Source organism: Sceloporus occidentalis, unplaced genomic scaffold (genome assembly GCF_023333645.1).
Source record: "Sceloporus occidentalis isolate IW3139 unplaced genomic scaffold, rSceOcc1.0.p SCAF_4, whole genome shotgun sequence".
NCBI classification, from domain to species: Eukaryota; Metazoa; Chordata; class Lepidosauria; order Squamata; family Phrynosomatidae; genus Sceloporus; species Sceloporus occidentalis.
The window spans coordinates 89,284,788-89,304,084 of record NW_028316984.1 but is presented as its reverse complement, the minus strand read 5'-3'; the positions used below and the strand labels follow the sequence as shown (position 1 = coordinate 89,304,084).

Below are 19,297 nucleotides of genomic sequence, written 5' to 3'. Positions count from 1 at the left end.
CACGCTATATTTCAGAGGAAGGAACTGGCAAAACCACCTCTGGGTATTCCTTGCCTAAGAAAACCCTATGAAATTCATGGTGTCACCATATGTTGACAGATGACCTGAAGGCACATACACTATATCAGACTCCTTGTTCAGCAAAAGCCAGTATGTTAATCAAAATGATAATAATAATAAAAATGATTAACACAATCACAGTGATTCCAGCTAAGCCTTTCTTCTAACTTTGTGCCTTATGTGGAGAGATTTTACAGGTGGGGTGGTGGTCAGGTTATGTATTTCATAACCTAAAGTATTTTATTCCCTGAAGGGCTGTGTCACAGAGTATTAAGCACATAGTTTAGCTTGTAGAATCTTGTAGTTCTTACAGTTTCAGTTCTTACTCTGCCTCTCAGGTGGAGGTGGTAGTGACTGACTGATCTCATGAACTATGCTTATTTCCAGTTTCCTTGAAATGAATGTGACTTCTGGAGAGCACAAAGAAGAATAACCATTGTAATAGCTTTTGAAAATAGGCATTTGCAGAAGAAGAGATGCATCCTTTGTGCCTGTATCTCAGGTGGATGGGTGCTGGGAAGAGGCTTTTAGGTGTAGGGCAGGATATTTTTTTTCATACAGACCCTCTCATTTTTCTGTACTTACTGACATTTTGTCCCTGTATGTTCTCATTATTCTTTAGCCCTTGGGAACATGAGAAGATGATTTGTAAGCAATCTTAGTTTATCCACTTTATAAAACGTGAGCTGTGTTCATAATTTGGAGGAAAAAACAGATCAGATTTAGTACAGGATTACATGGATTGTTTTGCCACATTGTATACCTGCCATGTAGCACATCTTTGTATTTGCTGAAATTAATAAGGGATTCCCAGAGGTGGGCCCATTGGATTTGGATGGCAATTTTCAAAATAGGATTAAACAATCATGCGAGGTTAAAATCCCCCCAAAGCCTTTACTCTTTTATGTGGTTAGATTAATGATCCAAAACAATGTAACACAGAATAACTGCAGTTCCATTGAATAATAATGTGATAATGTTTAAGATTAAGGCAGGAAGAGTTTTCTGTACCAGACAACCAGCTGCTTAGAGGTGATGTGACAGGATTTTTGTTCATTGGTATGAGCCAGGGCCATGGAGTAAAGGGAAGCTAAGATACAGGAGAGCACAAACACTGACTTTCTGATGGGACATTGGCTATAAAACCAGACACAGATTCGGTTTAAATGGCAGGAGACCTCCGGAATCCACTTTAGAAGGCAACCTCTGGTTTCATGGATATATATCAGGCAGGAGAGGTCTAAAAATGCTAACACTCTGTACAGAGAGATGTATTAAAAGCTTTCTACTTATAAACCTCCCTCCGTTCTCGCGGACTTGGGATCTCTACCCCTCAATTATCTGCAGGGGGCGAATGGAGGGAGTTAAAATGGGGTGCATACCCATGGCTTGTGTATGTTCACCCTCATGGGAGTGCACCTCCACTGAAGTCAATAGAACTTGGATATGCATGTTTTTTCTTTTTTCCGGGGGGGGGGGGGGAACAGATTCCCTGCCATATACTGGCTCAGATTAAATACCTGTCTGCCACTTTCCAAACAGAACTGGGTGAGCTCTGCATTCACTTACTAATGGCAAAATTCCAGCACAGTGACAGTTTTGACATCTGTCAAATGTTGCAATGACTTGCAAGAGTCCGACCATATCTCTCCGCCTCTACTGCCAAGATCCTGGTCCATGCCCTAGTGATCTCACGACTTGATTACTGTAACGTCCTCCTGGCTGGGCTTCCTCTTTCTCACCTCCGTCCTTTAATCTCTGTTCAGCATTCAGCTGCACGCATTATCACTTCTACCCACCGCTCTGACCACATCTCTCCTGTGTTGGCATCCCTTCACTGGCTCCCCCTCCCTTTCCGCATTCAGTATAAGCTCCTGCTGTCGACATTTAAAGCCCTCCATGGACTGGCCCCTCCTTACTTATCAGACCTTCTTTCTCCATACCTTCCCACCAGGGCCCTCCGTTCTGGTAGTCAAGGTCTGCTGTCCCAGCCCAAGATTTCCTCTGCCCCATCCCGGATTCGCCCCTTTTCACTTGCTGCCCCTCACTCCTGGAACCTTCTTCCCCCACAAACTAGAGCCATCACTTCTTTAACCAGCTTCAAAACGGAGTTGAAAACCATCCTGTTCAGAGAAGTCCTCCCAGGCATTGCATAATTGTCACTTACTATTTGATGTTCTTTTGGTGCCTGTTTATCAAACCATTTCCTGTATTGCTATGTACTGTATATGCATTATCCTACTTGAGAGTATGTATTTTCCCTGGAAAATGATTAGCCATCCATTATGAAGCCAAGCCCTCCCTCCAGTCCATCTGCCTTGGTCCAGGCCTCGGAGGTAGAGAGGAACTGCTGGACCTCTTACCCTTTCCCTCCACCACTCCCTTCTCCTTCTGTGTCGTGTCTTTTTAGATTGTAAGCCCGAGGGCAGGGATCCGTCTAGCTAAAAAGATTGCATGTACAGCGCTGTGTAAATTTACAGCGCTTCATAAATAAAGGTTAATAATAATAATAATAATAATAATAAAGAGATCCTATGCTGCTGACGTTAAAAGTCGAATCATAAGGACTTAGTTGGTTCTTCTAACTAAATGTTTTAGAATTCACCAGGTGCAAACACCTAACTGTCCAGTTTCTCATAAATTAGAGAGGACAAAGAACATTTCAGTAGTTCCAAGACAACAAAAATAAAAACAACCACCCTCTATTTCCTCACTAAAGTATTTCTGAGCAGTGTTCTACTAAAATAAACCTTACAGCTACAGGGGGGAATAAAAGTAATTTCCCCCCCAAAAGTACAATGGAAGAAGACAGGCAAGACAAAGAAAATTATTTGTGTTTAGAAAAGGCTATGGCCATTAAATCATGATACCTAAAATTATTCACGGAGTATTTAAATGGCTTTATTTTCACCCTGAGTTCAGAAGCCATTGGCTATAAACACAGTAAACAATGAACATAAACATGAGCTTTATATTTATCAATAAATGTAAAACATAAGCAAATGCTTGACAGTGCCTCAAGATCTCCTGCTTTATTTGAGCCGATATTACCCTCTAAAAAGATATGTGAACAGTTTCATTCTTTTAAATATAGGCGCGATACAGACAGGCAGGGGAAGACGTCTTGGAGGTGTATTCTGCTGAATACGGAGCCCCCAGACTGCCCGCCCCGGAGGCGTGGCTCAGGTGATGGGGCTTCCACATGGGGGGCAGTGAAGACGCCTCACCTGGGGCCGTTTCTGACCCGCAGTTTCCAAACCGCCGCCTCGGAGGACGCTGCAAAGAGAGAGGCAGCTTCTGCACGGGCGGCCAAAAACGGGGCTTTTTTTTCTTTTGCCAGCTGGCAGATGCGCAACTGCGGCGCTCAGCACGGGCGGCAGAAAGCCTATGTGCACATTTAAAGCACCCAGGCCCCTTTAAACTTTTTCCCTCGCCCTGCCCAAGAACAATGGTGGTCTCCTGCCAGCTGGTGATCAGCAGGTGTTGGCATCCTTGTCCGCTTGCATGTTGGTAGTGTCACCAGCATCAGGGATGCCTCCTATCCTTTGGTCCCCACGCTCTTGCTGAATCTGCAATGCACAGCCACAGCTGTCGCCGCTGCCACCGCTGTCCCCCTGCCATCCCCCATCACCTCCCTTGTACATATGTAAATATTTAAAGTTTTAGGGTTTTTTTATTGTTAGGTGAAAATGGCACAGGAATGTGTGTAGGGGTTCACTTTAAATTCCAAACTTTCCACAATTCTAGCAGCGCATGCGTACATGTTGCTCTAGGGTTAGGGTTAGGGTTACGAGCAATAAAATAGAGTGCAGCTGTGCTGCAGCTTCCACATCTGCATGGCATCTGACGCTCTAATTAGAGCCTCGGTGCAAACTGCACATGTTCCAGGACCCCGACTCATTATGCGACGCAGCTGACTCGGAGCTTTTAAATGGGCAACTTAAATTAGCAGCGTAACAATTCTGGCGTACCGGTGCAGCAGCTTACAGACGGACATGCGCAGCTGCGCAGCATACAGAAAAGCGGCGGGGAAAAGCAGCACCTTTTTAATGCCGCTTCTTCCCGCTTGGGGCGTGCGGGCGGCATGTTCATGGCGGCATTCAGGTAAGGGCCGTCTGAAGGCTCTACCTTCATGATGTCATGAACACACCCCTTTTTGCCCGTCTGTATCCCGCCATAGACTACTTTAATGAGATATTTGTAGCACTAGCTTTCCTTGAGAAATGATAGTATTCAGAAATAACTAGCACAGACCTCTCTTCTTTGTTTTATTAATATATTAAACTAGCATACTATATCAAACTAGCATATAATGTAGTACAACACTATGCTATGACTTCATTAGTGTAGAAGAACATATGCTAGGTTCTGTACTAATGAAACTGTAGTACAGTTGATGAAAATAGAAGTTTGTGTTCAAACAATAGTATGCAGAAATCCATAAGAACATGGCAACCGATTATAAATTCTGATTCATCACTAAATACCGTATTCCTATTTTTGGTCTTTGGGTTACATAGCCATTCCAGCCCCAAATGAGAACCTTTGAGCAGATCTAGTGTGTTGTGACTACACTAGCTTGGGTATACTGTAGCTTTTTAGTTACCATACCAGTAAAGCATACATGGTACAAAGAGTAATCTGAAGTACAGTGCACCCTTTCTTTACACGTGGGATCTGTTCCACCACGTAAAAAAAATGTGTAAGCTCAAGCCCCATTGGAAGCAATGGGACTCGTGCCCGCTGAGCAGCACTGCGGTCGCACACCCCATTATTTCTTGTGGGGCATGCAAGGCTTTTTTCCGGCGCAGCTTCCAGCATATGCTGGAAACCGTGTATGACACACCCACAAATGACGTGGGCGCACTGTACTTCTTTAAGGATATCAGTATAAGCAGAATAGAAGCCTAGTGATTCTAATGATGAATAAGATTTAGTATTCACTTTAACTCATTCAAATGTGTATTTAGGTTCTTCTTACAAAATGAATTTTACAACATTGAGCATTCTCCAGTAATGTGTATCATCAGGATTCTAGTGGTCTAATGTGGGGTCATCTGGGCGGGGTGCATCTTACTCTTTTCTTCAACAGGTAATAAAATTATACAGCACTCCTCTTTTTAGTTATACCAAAGTGGTATGATAACACAAGCAATATTTGTAACAGAAGAAGCTGCTCTTCAGACCTCTGAAGATCCTGAAGAACTTAAGCTGTGAACATCCTTAATAACAAAATGAATTTTGGACAGTATAACCAGACCATTAAAAAAAGAAACTGAAAAAATCCCAATAGTCATTCAAGTCATCTATATAACTTAGATTCCTTTAATTCCAAGTTTATAAAAGACTTGTGAAAATCCACATTACGATTGTTGACAGGGGTACCCATATCTTCATATATAAATTGGATGATACTGTTTGTGACTGAGTTTCTTCCTACAAGTTGGGCAAGAACTAGCACCACTAAGAGAATGATAGAGACACTGACTACAAAAGATGTGGCCACATTGTGTTCACATAAGCCGTCCACTGTGTATAATTTCTGTATAGCTATCCATGCAAATTGGACATCTCACAGTGCCTGAGGAATGGGAACTTACAGCTCCTTCTTTTCCCAATTTGTTGGACAACTCACTTGTCACAAGGACATCACTCCCTCTGCATACACTGTCATCATCATCATCACTACACAATATATGGCTGTCAGAGAATGACTGCTTTCCAAATTCTTGATTTTGCCTCTGTCTAGACTGCTCAAAAAACACAACATCATCATTATATGTAAAGACAACTATTGAAGATTCACGGGTGAGGACTATAATTTCTTCATCAGCACTTCTGCCAAATTCAGCTGGCTCTACTTCTGAAGCTGCTTCCTGAGCTGCAGCTGCCATTCTACTTTGGGTACCGGTTTGTAGATTATTAATGTTGTAAATCGTTCTTTAAGGAAAATCAAATTATGATCAGAATCCTGAAGGAGGAAGAAAGGGCATGTTCTATAGCAGCTTTTCTTATGCAATAAACTAATCTTACTGTTGCCGTGATGAGGTGCTTCGTGAACTTTGACTTCGAGCTGTAGACCATAACAAAGAGGCTGAAAAAGAAAGATAAGAAAATCAGAAACAGAGAATTGCATTAGCATACTTGGATGCTGCTGTTTTCATAAGCTACTAAAAATGTGCTAATTCCAGAACTATGAGCTATAACACTGAAAGAAGTGGGATGAGAATTCAGAGACATGGCCATGTTAATCTAGAATATCAGTATGCAAAGAGATCTTGCAACACTTTTGAGACTGAGTGAAAGATGTTGTAGCATAAAGCTTTTGTAGACTTTATATACTGAATGTGAGTAAGTAGACCAAGAGCCTGAACAGACTGGCACTTTGTGTCAGCTTGCAGGTGAACTAGGGCTGAGCATTCACACGCTGCTCCGAGCCCTAGTTCTGCTGTCCAGGCGCTATCTTGGTGTGTGCCTGCACACATGGGGCATGACATGATGATGTCCTTCGGGCTCAGCATCCAAATGGTATTACGCACAAGGGGTGTCATCACGGCGCATGAGTGCACCAATGGCACCCCTTTTCGGACGCAAAAAGAACCCTCCAAGAAGCGGGTTCTTTTTGGTCCTTCTGGAGACCGCAGCATCTGCTTGCCATGGCCTTCTTATGGGACAAAAACAGGAGGTATGGAGTCACCCATCTGCACAGCCCCCAAGTCTCCGAAAGCTCATGCTTCAACATCTTTCACTTGGGTGTTACAAGATCCCCTTGCACAGAGGTGGGATGAGTGTGTTATTTTGCTTCTCGTTCAGCAGTGACAGACAAAACATTAATGAATATCCAGGTTCAGCTCAAAAAGATCTCTACAGTTCTTACAATGTATAGAACTGGCAAAAGAAAGGTGGGCTTAAAGCCCTGAAGGAATGGGAACTTGGCTCTAAGATCAAATGTTTCACAGGTTATAGTTTAAGCCAGTTAAAAATATCTGGTTAAAAATAGTTTAAACAAAATCCTTTCTTTTCTAAATCTGCTGCAGACAACATGCAAGTGAAATAATGAGCCCAGGGTTAAAAGGGTGAAGATTAACTTGAACAAATTAAAGGCAAGATTAGTGAAAATCCCTTCTTGGAAGGAGTTATTCCAATAGCTTATTAGTTCAATCATCTTTTCTACAGGAGTAGACTAATTTTCCTTATAAGGAAAGCACAAAAATAAACATTGGCTTACCTGGTGAGATGTTTGTTTTAAGCGATGGAGACGAAGGCATCCTTGATGTATGGGTTAGACCCTGTGGCTCGCTCTAGGTCAGGCAGGAAGTAGACAAAACTTTAGAGGCGTGTCCACAGGATAGGACTAACCCCCAAAGCAAGTTTCAGTTAATGTAACAGCCTAGAGAAGGAAAGTTTTTAAGAACTCTCAAACAACTAAGAACCAAATTTTAGGGCATCTGAAAAAGACCCAGTAACCAAAAAACTGTAAACGTCCAAAGTGACGAGAAAAAACACTAATGGTTGACCTCAAAAACTGGGTGCCAGGAGATCAAGACCAATCAGAGGGAGGGGAGGATGCCTTCGTCTCCATCGCTTAAAACAAACATCTCACCAGGTAAGCCAATGTTTATTTTTCCAGCGATGGAGAGAAGGCATCCTTGATGTATGGGATATGGCATAGCTCCCCAAAAATAAGGGTGGGTAGAAGAAGATTGAGTTAATGAGGTACTACAGCCTGTAGTACCCTTCTTCCAAAAGCCGCCTCAGATGACTGGAAGGAGTCCAGGCGGTAATGTCGGACAAAGGTAGATGTCGAGGACCATGTAGCTGCCCTGCAGATCTCTTCTAGAGAGGCATTAGTGGAGAGTGCCGCCGAGGTTGAAGCACTACGTGTAGAATGAGCGAAAACAGTTCCAGGAAGAGGCTTTGTAGAATCTGTATAACACATGGATATGCAGGACCTGATCCATCGAGAAAGTGTAGAAACGGACACCTTTTTTCCCATGGAATTTTTGTGGAACGAGATAAAAAGGCTGTCAGTCAAACGGAACCTTTTAGTTCTATTAATATAAGTGCGGAGAGCCCTCCGAACATCCAGTGTATGCCAGGTCTTTTCCAAGTCTTTTTTGGGTTGAGGGCAAAAAGAAGGTAGGATGATATCTTGGGACCTGTGGAATGTAGAGTTTATCTTGGTTATAAACGTTGGATCTAGTCTTAGCAACACAGAGTCTTCTCTGAACACACAGAGCTCTTTGCGTATGGACAGGGCGCCAAGTTCTGAGACTCTCTTGGCCGAGGTGATGGCTGTGAGGAATAGAACCTTCCAGGTAAGGAATTTTAAGTCTATGTCTTTTAGTGGTTCAAACGGAGCTTTGGTAAGAGCCGAAAGTACCTTGTGTAGGTCCCAGTTAGGGTATCTGTGTACTGTGGGAGGTCGGATGAGAGTGGCTGCTCGAAGAAACCTTCTGACATAGTAGTTGTTGGACAGTTTGTTAGCGTGTTTTTGAGGAAAAGCAGACGTGATGGCAGAGACCTGTCTTTTGAGAGTGTTGGGCTTAAGACCTTTATCAAGTCCTTCTTGGAGGTAAGAAAGTAGAGAGCTCACAGATGCCTTGAGTGGGTTAAGTTTGTTTAGCTTACACCAACGGGCAAATGATCTGAAAGAATATTCGTATATTCGTCTGGTGGAAGGTCGTCTAGCATTGATGATGGTGTCTATCACCCTAGACGTGAGCCCTTCTTTTATCATATTTTGGCGTTCAACCTCCAAGCGTGAAGGTTGAGCCAGGCTGGATCTGGATGGTGAAACTGACCCTGGGATAGAAGGTCTGGGCGAAGCGGGAGCTTGAGAGACTCTTGAGCCATTGTCAGGATCTCTGAGAACCATGGTCTTCTTGGCCAGTATGGGGCTATTAGAATTATTGTCGCTCTTTCTTTTCTTGCCTTTTTTAGGCACTTGTTGATCATGGACGTTGGAGGGAAGGCATATAGAATCCCGTCTGGCCATGGGGCATGTAGAGCGTCCATTTGTTCCGCTCCTTGAGTTAGGAACCGAGAGAAGAAGCGTGGCAGTTGATTGTTTATGGGCGATGCGAAGAGATCTACCAGGGGCGTTCCGAGCTTGTGTGTCACCATGTGAAAGACTTGGGGATGTAGCTGCCACTCTGACTGGTCTATGTCCTGTCTGCTGAGCCAGTCGGCTCTCGTATTTAGAGTCCCCTTGATGTGTTCTGATCTTATCGAGAGGAGATTTGTTTGCGACCACTTGAAAAGAAGCTCTGTCTCGCTCATTAGAGACTTTGATCTTGTGTCTCCTTGTCGATTTATGTGGGCTTTTGTTGACATGTTGTCTGTCCGAATCAACACTGGTTGTCCTTTGACCAGGGATGAGAATTGTAGAAGAGCCAGGCGCACCGCTCTGAGTTCTAGGAGATTTATGTTGTGGCTTTGTTCTTGGACGGACCATCTTCCCTGTGTATAGGAGTTGTTGAGTGTGGCTCCCCAGCCCCGCAGACTGGCATCTGTTGTCAGTTGTAGTTCTTGAGGAGGCCAGAGTGGCCGACCTGTTTTGAGATTGGGAGAAGTCCACCAAAGGAGGGAGTGTCTGACTCTGTGAGGAAGTATCAGTCGTTTGTTGACCTTTGAGGATATGTGTTTTTGGTGAGGAAGGAGAAACCACTGAAGAGGCCTTGAGTGAAATCGGGCCCAGGGTGTGCAGTCTATCGTTGATATCATTAAGCCTTGTAATCTCGCCAGGAGTAAAAGGTTTGTCGAGTGAGAGCGGGACACGAGGTTGATGGTCTGACGAAGTTTGTTTATTCTTTCTGGTGAGAGGTATACCTTGCCGTGTAGGGTATCGATGATCGCCCCGAGGTGGAGAATATGTTGGCAAGGCTCTAGGTGGCTCTTCCCACGATTGACCAGAAAACCATGTCTTGTCAATGAGGATAGGACCAGATGGACATCCTGACGGCCTTGTTGGAGTGATGGTGAGCGAATTAAGATGTCGTCCAAATAAGGATGGACGTGGATTCCCTGTAGTCTCCAATGGGCCACCAGCGATATCATGATCTTTGTAAAAACCCGAGGAGCTGATGAGAGGCCAAATGGAAGGGCCTTGTATTGGTAATGGTTGTGGTGGTAGGAGAATCTCAGAAATCGGCGGTGGAGAGGGTGAACAGGAACATGAAGGTAGGCTTGAGTTAAATCTAGAGAACAAAGAAAGTCGTGAGGTCTGATGGCCTCTAGGATGGTCTTTAGAGTTTCCATACGGAAACGACGTTTTCTGACAAATTTGTTGACCCATTTTAGGTCCAGTACAGCCCTCCATGACCCGTCCTTTTTTGGCACAATGAACAAAATAGAGTAGCAACCTTTGTACATTTCTGAAGATGGAACTTGTTCTATCGCTCCAATTTGTAGTAGGTGATCTATGGCTTGTAACATCAACTTGTGTTTTTTGTGACGTTGAGACATCGGTGATGGAACAAAGTGGTCGTGAGGAAGGTTGTAAAAGTCTATCAGATAACCGTGTCTCAGTGTGGTGAGAACCCATTTGTCTGCAGTTGAGGCTTCCCAAATGTGGGCGAAGTGTAGAAGTCTGCCGCCCACTAGGTGTGGCGGCCAGTCATTCTCTGGGGGAATTACGGTTTTGTTTGGAGATAGATGGCCCCTGTTGTTGGTTGGAAGAGTTGTTAGGCCTTCCGAATCCTCGGGAGTGGTATTGTTGTCGGCCATATGGCTTTCGGTCAGACCACTGATTTTTGTTGGACCTAGGGTCTCTGGAACGAAAGGAAGATTGATTGTTTTTGTATGAGCGAAAGGAACCCTGTCCCTGGCGAAAGGATCGCTTTTCATCTCTTTTGGGTAGTGAAGGTAAGGCTTTTTTCTTGTCCTTGGTTTCTATGAGGACAGGTTCGAGTGCGTCTCCAAATAGTTTTTGTCCGCTGAAGGGGGCCATGGTGAGGTTTTGTTTGGACTTGGCATCAACCGTCCAATTTTTTAGCCAAATCTGTCTCCTTACTGGGACAGATGCTGCTTGAGCCCTGGCACTTAGTTGCATGATGTCAAGAGAAGCATCAGAAGAAAAAGCCAACACCTTGAGAAGTTTATTGATGCCCTGGCGTAATTTAATGTTGCCCTTAGGTACTTCTTGGATAAGGTCTCTAGCCCAAGTAAAAGCGGCCCTGGAGAGAATGGAGACAGTAGATGCAGCCCTGATGGCTGTGGAGGAGGCATCAAATGATTTTCTTAAGGCCGAATCGGCTCTTTTGTCTTCGTGGTTTTTTAGGGCATCGTCTCCATCTTTGCAGTAGACCGCGGATGTGGTCAAAGCTGCAACGGGAGCATCAACCAAGGGGACTTGGAGCTTTGACATGACCGGTTGGGGAAGGTTATAAAATTTTTTGAATGATTGAGGATTTGGTCTGGCTGTGGCTGGCTTAGACCACTCTTCCCTAATAACCTTCATAAAATCTGAAGTAAAGGGGACCTCGATAGAAGGGGGCCCAGGTTGTGGGAAGGAGTCGCCCTTTCCCTGGGGAAGGTCTGTGTCTTGAGTTTGAGGGATGGTAGCATTTATAGGCAACTCAAGAGTTTTTATTGCTTTTTTCAACAGGATTTGAAAGTCCTCTTGGGGGAAAAGTCTGCTGGAGGAGGGTGTGGGATCTTCTCCATCATCATCATCAACAGATAATTCGTCAAGGGTGAGTAAGCCCTCTTCACTGTGAGATAATTTGTTTGAAAGGTCCTCTGCATCATCCACATCATCAGAAGAATGCAGAATAATGGAGGCTTTGGGCTTTTTTGATTTGTGTTGTTGGCCAGTAGGTGGCGCTGGTCGCTTAGTTTTTGTCTTAGCAGCAGCTGCAGAGGAGCCCGGGAGACTTTTCCCGCCCTTTTTGGGAGGCCTGAGGGCAGTTTTTCTGGGGGTGAATTTTCCCCTTTCAGAGGGAGGGATGGAATCCAGGGAAGAGCGGGCAACTGGAGAGGAGGAAGAGGAAGACCTTGTCCTGGTTGGGGCTCTCTGGGCAGAGGCAGGGATGCACTGGGCTGGAGCTGGCTGAGAGGTAGGGAGGGAAGGCTGTCTCCTGTGGTCTGAAATGGTGGCAGTCATCCCCAGAGAGAGGGGAAGGGCTGCAGGACAGGGCTGTTGGCCAGATAAAGCTGCAGCTTGGAAGGAGATGAGGGAAGCAATTATGGAGGAGAGCTCCGGTGGCAATGCTTGCAGCGGGGGGGCCAGTTGGGTGGGGGTAGTACTCACACCCTGTCTTGAGTCCTCCAATGTGGCCTGGGTCCGGTCCTTTTGCTGGAGGGTGCAGTGGGGCCCCTGTAGGTTCGGAGACGAGGGTTCTCCCTCCTCCGACCTGGCCCTGGCAGTCCTAGCAGCAGGCTCCTTGTCTTCATAGGGGCTGAGAGAGTGACTGGGTTGCTCTCTAGCCAAGTTCAGGGAATCACAGGACATGCCTGGGCTGTCCTCCTGATCCCCAGCCCCTGACATCGTTGTTGGTCCCCTGGCAGTCCAAAGAGACAGGAGAGGGGACAGATAGGAGGCAGAGGCAAAAGGAACAGGAGAGAAATAAAGTTGTTGTTTTTGTTGTTGAAAGAAATAGAGGAGGAAAAGCAGCAGAGCTGATCTGAAAGCGTCTGACCAGAGCAGAGGCAGAAACGAAACTGAAACTTGCTTTGGGGGTTAGTCCTATCCTGTGGACACGCCTCTAAAGTTTTGTCTACTTCCTGCCTGACCTAGAGCGAGCCACAGGGTCTAACCCATACATCAAGGATGCCTTCTCTCCATCGCTTGGAAAAGTCATTATTCACAGGGGCTGAACTTGGAAACACAGACTATTAACTAAGGCAGTTACTCTGAACAGCAGTTTCTTTATAGAAACTATAATACAATGGCCCTTTTGTCAGCACAACCTCTGGGGTCCAACAACCACTTTCAGCAACTCAAACGAGTCCTGTGGTTAAATCAGACCTTTGAGCAGAGCTAGCAATTTTAGAAGCAGAACCGTGGTTCCAAAGGCAGTTGAGATAACAGCAGCTGGATGTCTTCCAGGAACTGAAGCAATGCAGGAACCTCCGGGGACACACAGCAAACCGATGCTAGACTTCTTCTGATAAACCACCAGAGAAGCTAAGACCTGAAGTGCTCTTTATTCACAGTGCTATAATACAAATACAGATTTCTCCAAACTCCACAACACATACCAAACCAACTCCTACTACAAACCCACAAGCTATCACTTGAAACCCCTGGGTTTATATAGACTCCAGACCATGTGGTCTCCCAAGCCCAGTGAGTTCAGGTGTGTAACCATGACATGTGTCCCGTGTAATCCATACACATGTTTCATCATCCATGGCTACGTGCACTTGGACACCAAAGTGTCCAAGAGCCAATGAGCATCAGCTATGCTAATTAACCTTGTCCTTCTGCTGAATGCTCATGGTCAAACACACACACATCAAGCATTTTCCTATGTGCTGTGTTTTTAACCCTTGACACTCTGACACCTTTTCCTTTCCAGTCCTTCTTTCTGGAGTTCAGAGATCCTAAGCACACAAAACTTAATGGTCTTAGGTACACGTAATCTACACAGAATTAGGCTTCAAGATCCAGAAAGTAGCCATTACAACAAATGCAATAAATCACACCTGCCTAATGAGCAATTCTGCAATATATTAGATATAAGGGACCAAACCTAGGTTTTTTGTGCTGTCAAAGTCTCAAAACCTATGTTGGGTAAAATGTTTCCATAAATTTTATTTAGCTTAGTATAGTATGTGTGTGAGAGAGATATCTGCCTTTTCTCCAAATTATACCAACCCTAGCCTATGGTCTTCTTGGCAAGATTTACTCAGAAGTGGTTTATGTTTGCCTTCTTCAAAGGCTGAGATAGTGTGACATGCCCAAGATCACACAGGGGACTTCCATGGCTGAGCAGAAGTTCAAACACTGGTTTCCTAGAGACCTAGTCCAACACACAACCCACTACCCACATTGGGTCTTTAGGCTTAGTAGCCAAACAAGAATTTGGATCCAGAGAAGCATAAATAAAATTCTAGACATATTACAAGGCTGTTGCCCTTTTTGCTCCCTCACACACTACAGGCATAATCAGCAAAAAATTTTTGTTAGGGACCCAGTTTGGTGTAGTGGCTTCAATGTTGGAATCTGACTCTGGAGACCAGGGTGTGAATCCCTGATCAGCAATTGAAACCCACTGGGTGACCATGGGGAAGTCACATTCTTTCAGCCTCAGAAAAAGACAAATGCAACACACACACACCCAACAAATCTTGCCAAAACAACAACAACCCTGTGCTAGGCTGGCATAAGTTGGGAATGACTTGAAGACACACAATATGTTTTCCCCATTTTCAGCAATTAGTGCAGAAAAAATGAGATTAAAAGACAAAAAAGCAAAAAGTAATCTAATAGTTACCTATTTCGGTTGAAAAGTAACAAGGTATATAACAAAACTATTCAAAACAAATATAGACAAAATATATAAATTGAACAAGAACATTGACAATTAAAAAAATACAAAATAGCAAACATAACAATAGAAACTACATTGAAGCAGGGTAAGACAAAAGTATATAGTACAAAGAAAAAGGCTAAGAGCCAGAGAGTCACACAAGAAAGCTAGCCTTATAAAGGCTCAGCAGCTGATTTAGATAATACATACAGGTGAAGGCCATTTCCATCTCAGCAGCTCACCATTAATGACTGAAGTTCTAGATCTTGTCCACATTTCAACAATTAGTACCTTTTCAGCAGCAAAAAGCTGCAAACACTCATTGAAAAGGTACCGGAAAAAGTAAGAATCACAACACACACCTCTTGGTAGAAATTATTATTAGCCTATATCTATATGGTATATATATAAAAAAAACCACAATAGTTTGAAAATGTTATTAGAATAATGAGTTCTTACTGTTGCCAAAGCAGTTGAGTATTTATTAGACAGAGCATTTAAAGCTATTAAAACCAAGCCATTCAAATTCTGGTAAGCACATATTTGACTGACATTAATTAATCATCATCATAATATTAATCAATGATGATGATATCCTGCTTTCTGCCCAAAACTGGGATTCAAAGCAGCTCCAAATTTAAAACAATACAACTAAAACATACAAAAGAAGAACATTAAAACAGAATTAAGCTAGTCATTTAATAAAATAATAAAATAAAGATTTAAAAAAGCTCTCTTTTTGCTATGGCTAGTAGTTTGAGTTTATTAAACCTAACAGCTCATTCAGAATGCAAAAGATGGATCTCACCTGTTTAGTTCTTCACTCTCGCAAAATACCACGAACCAATATTTTAATCAGATGGTAAGATTTATATCTTTCCATCTTATGGGTACATCTAGAGGTTTACTCATCAGAAATACAGTTGTATGACAATGAAAACTCAGACATATCAGAAATTATTTATAATTGATAGTGAAAGATGCTGTTATGAATTCCATATTGTCCAAAAAAAAGGAAAAGAAAATGCGTGTCTGCAATATTCAGTTTTCCTTGCCTTCTGTGGGTCTCCAAAATAGTATCTGCAGGCAGTTCCCATACTACCTATGAAGACCTCCAGCCCCTTCCCATCAAAAAAACTAAACAAAACATGTTAGCTTGTGTTCCTGAAAAAGATGGTTGTATACCTGCAAGATGGATGGTCTACGTTGTTACATGTCTGAGAATTGATGGGGAGGAAACATATAAAGTGATCCAGAGAGAGAGAGTATGGGGTGAAACAGACGGCCCATTAGGGCGGCTTGGAGCTGTCCCATTTAAGTCTGGATTGGGGCAGTGGCAAACAGATGTGCGGCCCCAATCCAGCTAGGTTCCACCCCAAATAGGAGAGGAAAAATCCACTTCTATTTGGGGTGGAAAAAAGCCGCCCCTTAATCTCTTGAACCAGCTTTTTGCTGTCTCTGGGCCATGTGGCATGTGATGCCACACCCCCAAATCGGCTTGAAGCTGGCTGAAGATGCCGGTCTATTCTGGCCCTTTGTTTAATTTGGTGGCTGGCCTAAAGAGAAAATGGAAATTGGTTGCTTTTGCAGTTTGAGGTGCATGGGTCTTGTGCACGCTTTGAGATAATCTTCCCATTTGGGGGAACATTTTTGATGAAATGAACATATTTTAGAGAGAATTTATGCAAATAATTGGCTTGTCTTGAGTGGCCTGTGGGATTCTGAAACTGTGGGTTCAAAGAAGCGCTTTTGTGTCCTATGATTCCATGCCTTGTTCTTCATATTCATAATCAAACTGTCTTTTAGCCTGCCACCGGTTTACTTTTCGGGGAAATGATGGTGCCTCAAAATTGCAAATGTGCTCATGCGTTAAAAAAAAAAAAAAAGAAGCCTTGGGACTACTGTTCTGGACCCCTATATTTCCACTTGGCCATCAAGTATTTTCCTATGCAAGAATTTTCCTAGAAAATAAAATTAACACTTCAAACCAGCCTCTAGTGCAAAATCTACTTCAACTGTTGGCAACTTTACTATTAATTTCTTCACATTTCCACAAGTTTTATTTAATAAACAACTTTTTTTGCAAATGTAATGTTTCCATTTCTATTCCATGTACATTTCTATACCACTTATGAGTTAACTCAGTACTCTAAGCGGTTTAGTCTGTAGGCCAGTTGCCCCCACAAGCTGTGTACTCATTTTACTGACCTATGACCAAATATTGTTCCTATGGTTTCAAATACTACTATGCTTACAGTTCTGACTTCACTTCATAGCCATCATATGGATAAAGCTATGAGAACTTTCAGTGGGAAATGATATGAAATGTTTTTTAAATATACACAGGCTACAAAGAAATTTAAAAATCAAACCAGTATCCTTTCAAATTCCTACTACTCTCCCATTAAGGGCTTTCTCTCAGTGAGGTGCAGTTGGTGAAGACTTTGGGAACCTCTTCTATGTGGCTGCTCCTAGAAGTCTGGTTTCTGCAAGCAGGGGAAGATGTTTTTTATTTTATTTATTTTAATTATGGAGTTGAAGTGTGTGTAAGTGGTGTGCTGCATTTTTTAATCTTTTATTGTAATTATACTTTAAACATGTTTTTAAGTGTTCTTAGTTATTTTAAAGCATATTTTAAAAATACTAATATTACATTCTTTTAAAACTTTTGTAAATTATTGTTTTAACCACATATATTTTTAAAGTTATAGTAAGCTGTCTCAAATCCCATTTTGGGAGAAAGGCAGGATACAAATTCAATACATAAATGAAAAAAGAGCAAGAATCAATGAACCTACTCTGCTCCTAAACACCAGATTTCCTTATGCATCTGTCTTAATAGAACAGGAATTACACAGTTGTTATGTGCAACAGTGAAGTCGCAATGTACCAGTCAACCCAAGATAAAAAGAAAATTTAACACCACCAGCCTTTGAACTCTCAGATGAAGGTTGCTCCACTTGTGTGCAAACATAACAGGATAAGAATGGCATGAATATTCTATTCAAGGCTGGCTCCTGTTGATAAAGTTTGTCAGAGGAAACAAGAACCAAACATGGGATGGGAGGATTCAGGACTAGTGGGGTGGGCTGGTTTAAACTAGGTCAATTTAAAGTTTAAACTAGCAACAGCCAGAACAGTTAAAGCGACCTCAAACTGGGTTATTTCTGCTGTGCAGATGCAGGCTTTGTTTGTTGGTTTGTTTGCTTAAACTGTTTTTATGCATTTACATGTTAGGACCATGCCAATATAGAACTAAAAGAATGTGGTTCAGATTTTATGGCCACTAACTTAAATAATAATTGCTCTTTTGGTGCTTGTTGAACTAAAGGATTTGTTTCTCTTGAGTAGTATTTCTTGCGCTGTAAAATAAAGTTATTAAAAAGAAGTAAATGATACTGGTCTATTAGTGAATAACCCAATAAACTGTTAAACCCTAATCCTATAAACTGTTAAAGTTGAAATGTTTACATTCAAATAATCAATGTTGTTTCAATAAAAGGATTAGAAAACAGTAACAACAGTCAGACTTTTAAAGTATTTGTGAATATTCCCAGTTTTTTACAATAAATATTCACAAATATTTAACACCTATTATTGTTTTCTAATCCTCTTATTGAAACAACAATGAAGGTTTTAATTTAAATATTTCACCTTTAACAGTTTATTGGGTTATTCACTGTTAGACCAGTATCACTCACTTCTTTTTAATAATTGTATTTTACAGTGCAAGAAATGCCACTCAAGAGAAGCAAATCCTTCAGTTAACGTAAGCTCAACCAAAACAACTTATTTTAAAAAGAACACCTTTTAAAGGAGCAATTACAGTGGGACCTTGTTATCCGCTGGGGTTTGGTTCCAGGATCCCCCGTGGTTAACAAAATCAGTGGATGCGCAAGTCCTATTAAATATAATGGCAGAGCAAAATGGTGTTTTTAATATAAAATGAAAAATCAAGATTTGCTTTTTAGAATGTATACTTTGTTTGAAGTATAAATCCCTGGATAAAAAATCCGTGGATAAGGCAGGCTGACTGTATTATTTACGTTAGTGGCCATAAAATCTGAACAGCATTTTGCTACTTAATTTTTCCAGTTCCATACTGGCATAGTCCTAACATGTTAATGAATAAAAACTGTTTAAGCAAACAGACCAGCAAACAAAGGCTGCCTCTGCACAGTAAAAATAACCCAGTTTGAGGCTGCTTTAACTGCCCTGGCTCAGTGCTAGGGAATACTGTACTGGGAAGTGTAGGTTTATTTTGGACCCAGACCTCTCTGACAGAAAAGGCTCAATGTCTCACAAAACTAGTTCCCAGAATTGCCTAGCATTGAGCCAGGGCAGTTAAAGTGGTCTCAAACGGTGTTATTTCTGCAGTGTAGATGCAGCCATAGTTACTTCTAAGCAGGGTTGGGGGGGGGGAACAGTTTTTAAAAGGTTTTTCTTCCCTTGCATCCGCACTGCAGAAATAATCTAGTTCGATACTGCTTATTACGGATCAATGCAAGGGAATTCTAGGAACTGTAGTTTTGTGGGATATTTGGCCTTCTCTGTCAGAGCGAGCTCTGGTGCCACAACAAACTACAAATCCCATGGGATGGGGCTGTGGCAGTTAACAGTGTCAAACTGGATTATTTCTGCAGTGCAGATGCAGTCAGTTACTTCTAAGCAGGTCTGGGGTACAGCAAGTTTAAAAAGGGTTGGTTTTTCCTGCCTCGTACTGTAGAAATCATCCAGTTTGAGATTGACAACCTACAAAT

General features: G+C 42.6%; 1 protein-coding gene and 1 pseudogene across 5 annotated transcripts in view; both read right to left on the bottom strand.

Moving 5' to 3' along the window:
* MRPL21 (mitochondrial ribosomal protein L21) overlaps positions 1 to 19,297 on the bottom strand; it is a 30,673-nt gene that overhangs the window by 10,772 nt on the left and 604 nt on the right. For 3 of the 5 annotated variants that reach the window (XM_089520827.1, XM_089520824.1, XM_089520826.1), the window contains exon 2: positions 6,094 to 6,154. In XM_089520827.1, the coding sequence (XP_089376953.1) occupies positions 6,094 to 6,154 (61 nt within the window). Of the gene's footprint in view, positions 1 to 6,093; positions 6,155 to 7,288; positions 7,432 to 19,297 lie in introns of those variants that run through there. The other 2 variants (XM_089520825.1, XM_089520828.1) reach the window with 1 other exon arrangement.
* Positions 4,553 to 6,087, bottom strand: LOC149314302 (E3 ubiquitin-protein ligase RNF4 pseudogene; annotated as a pseudogene).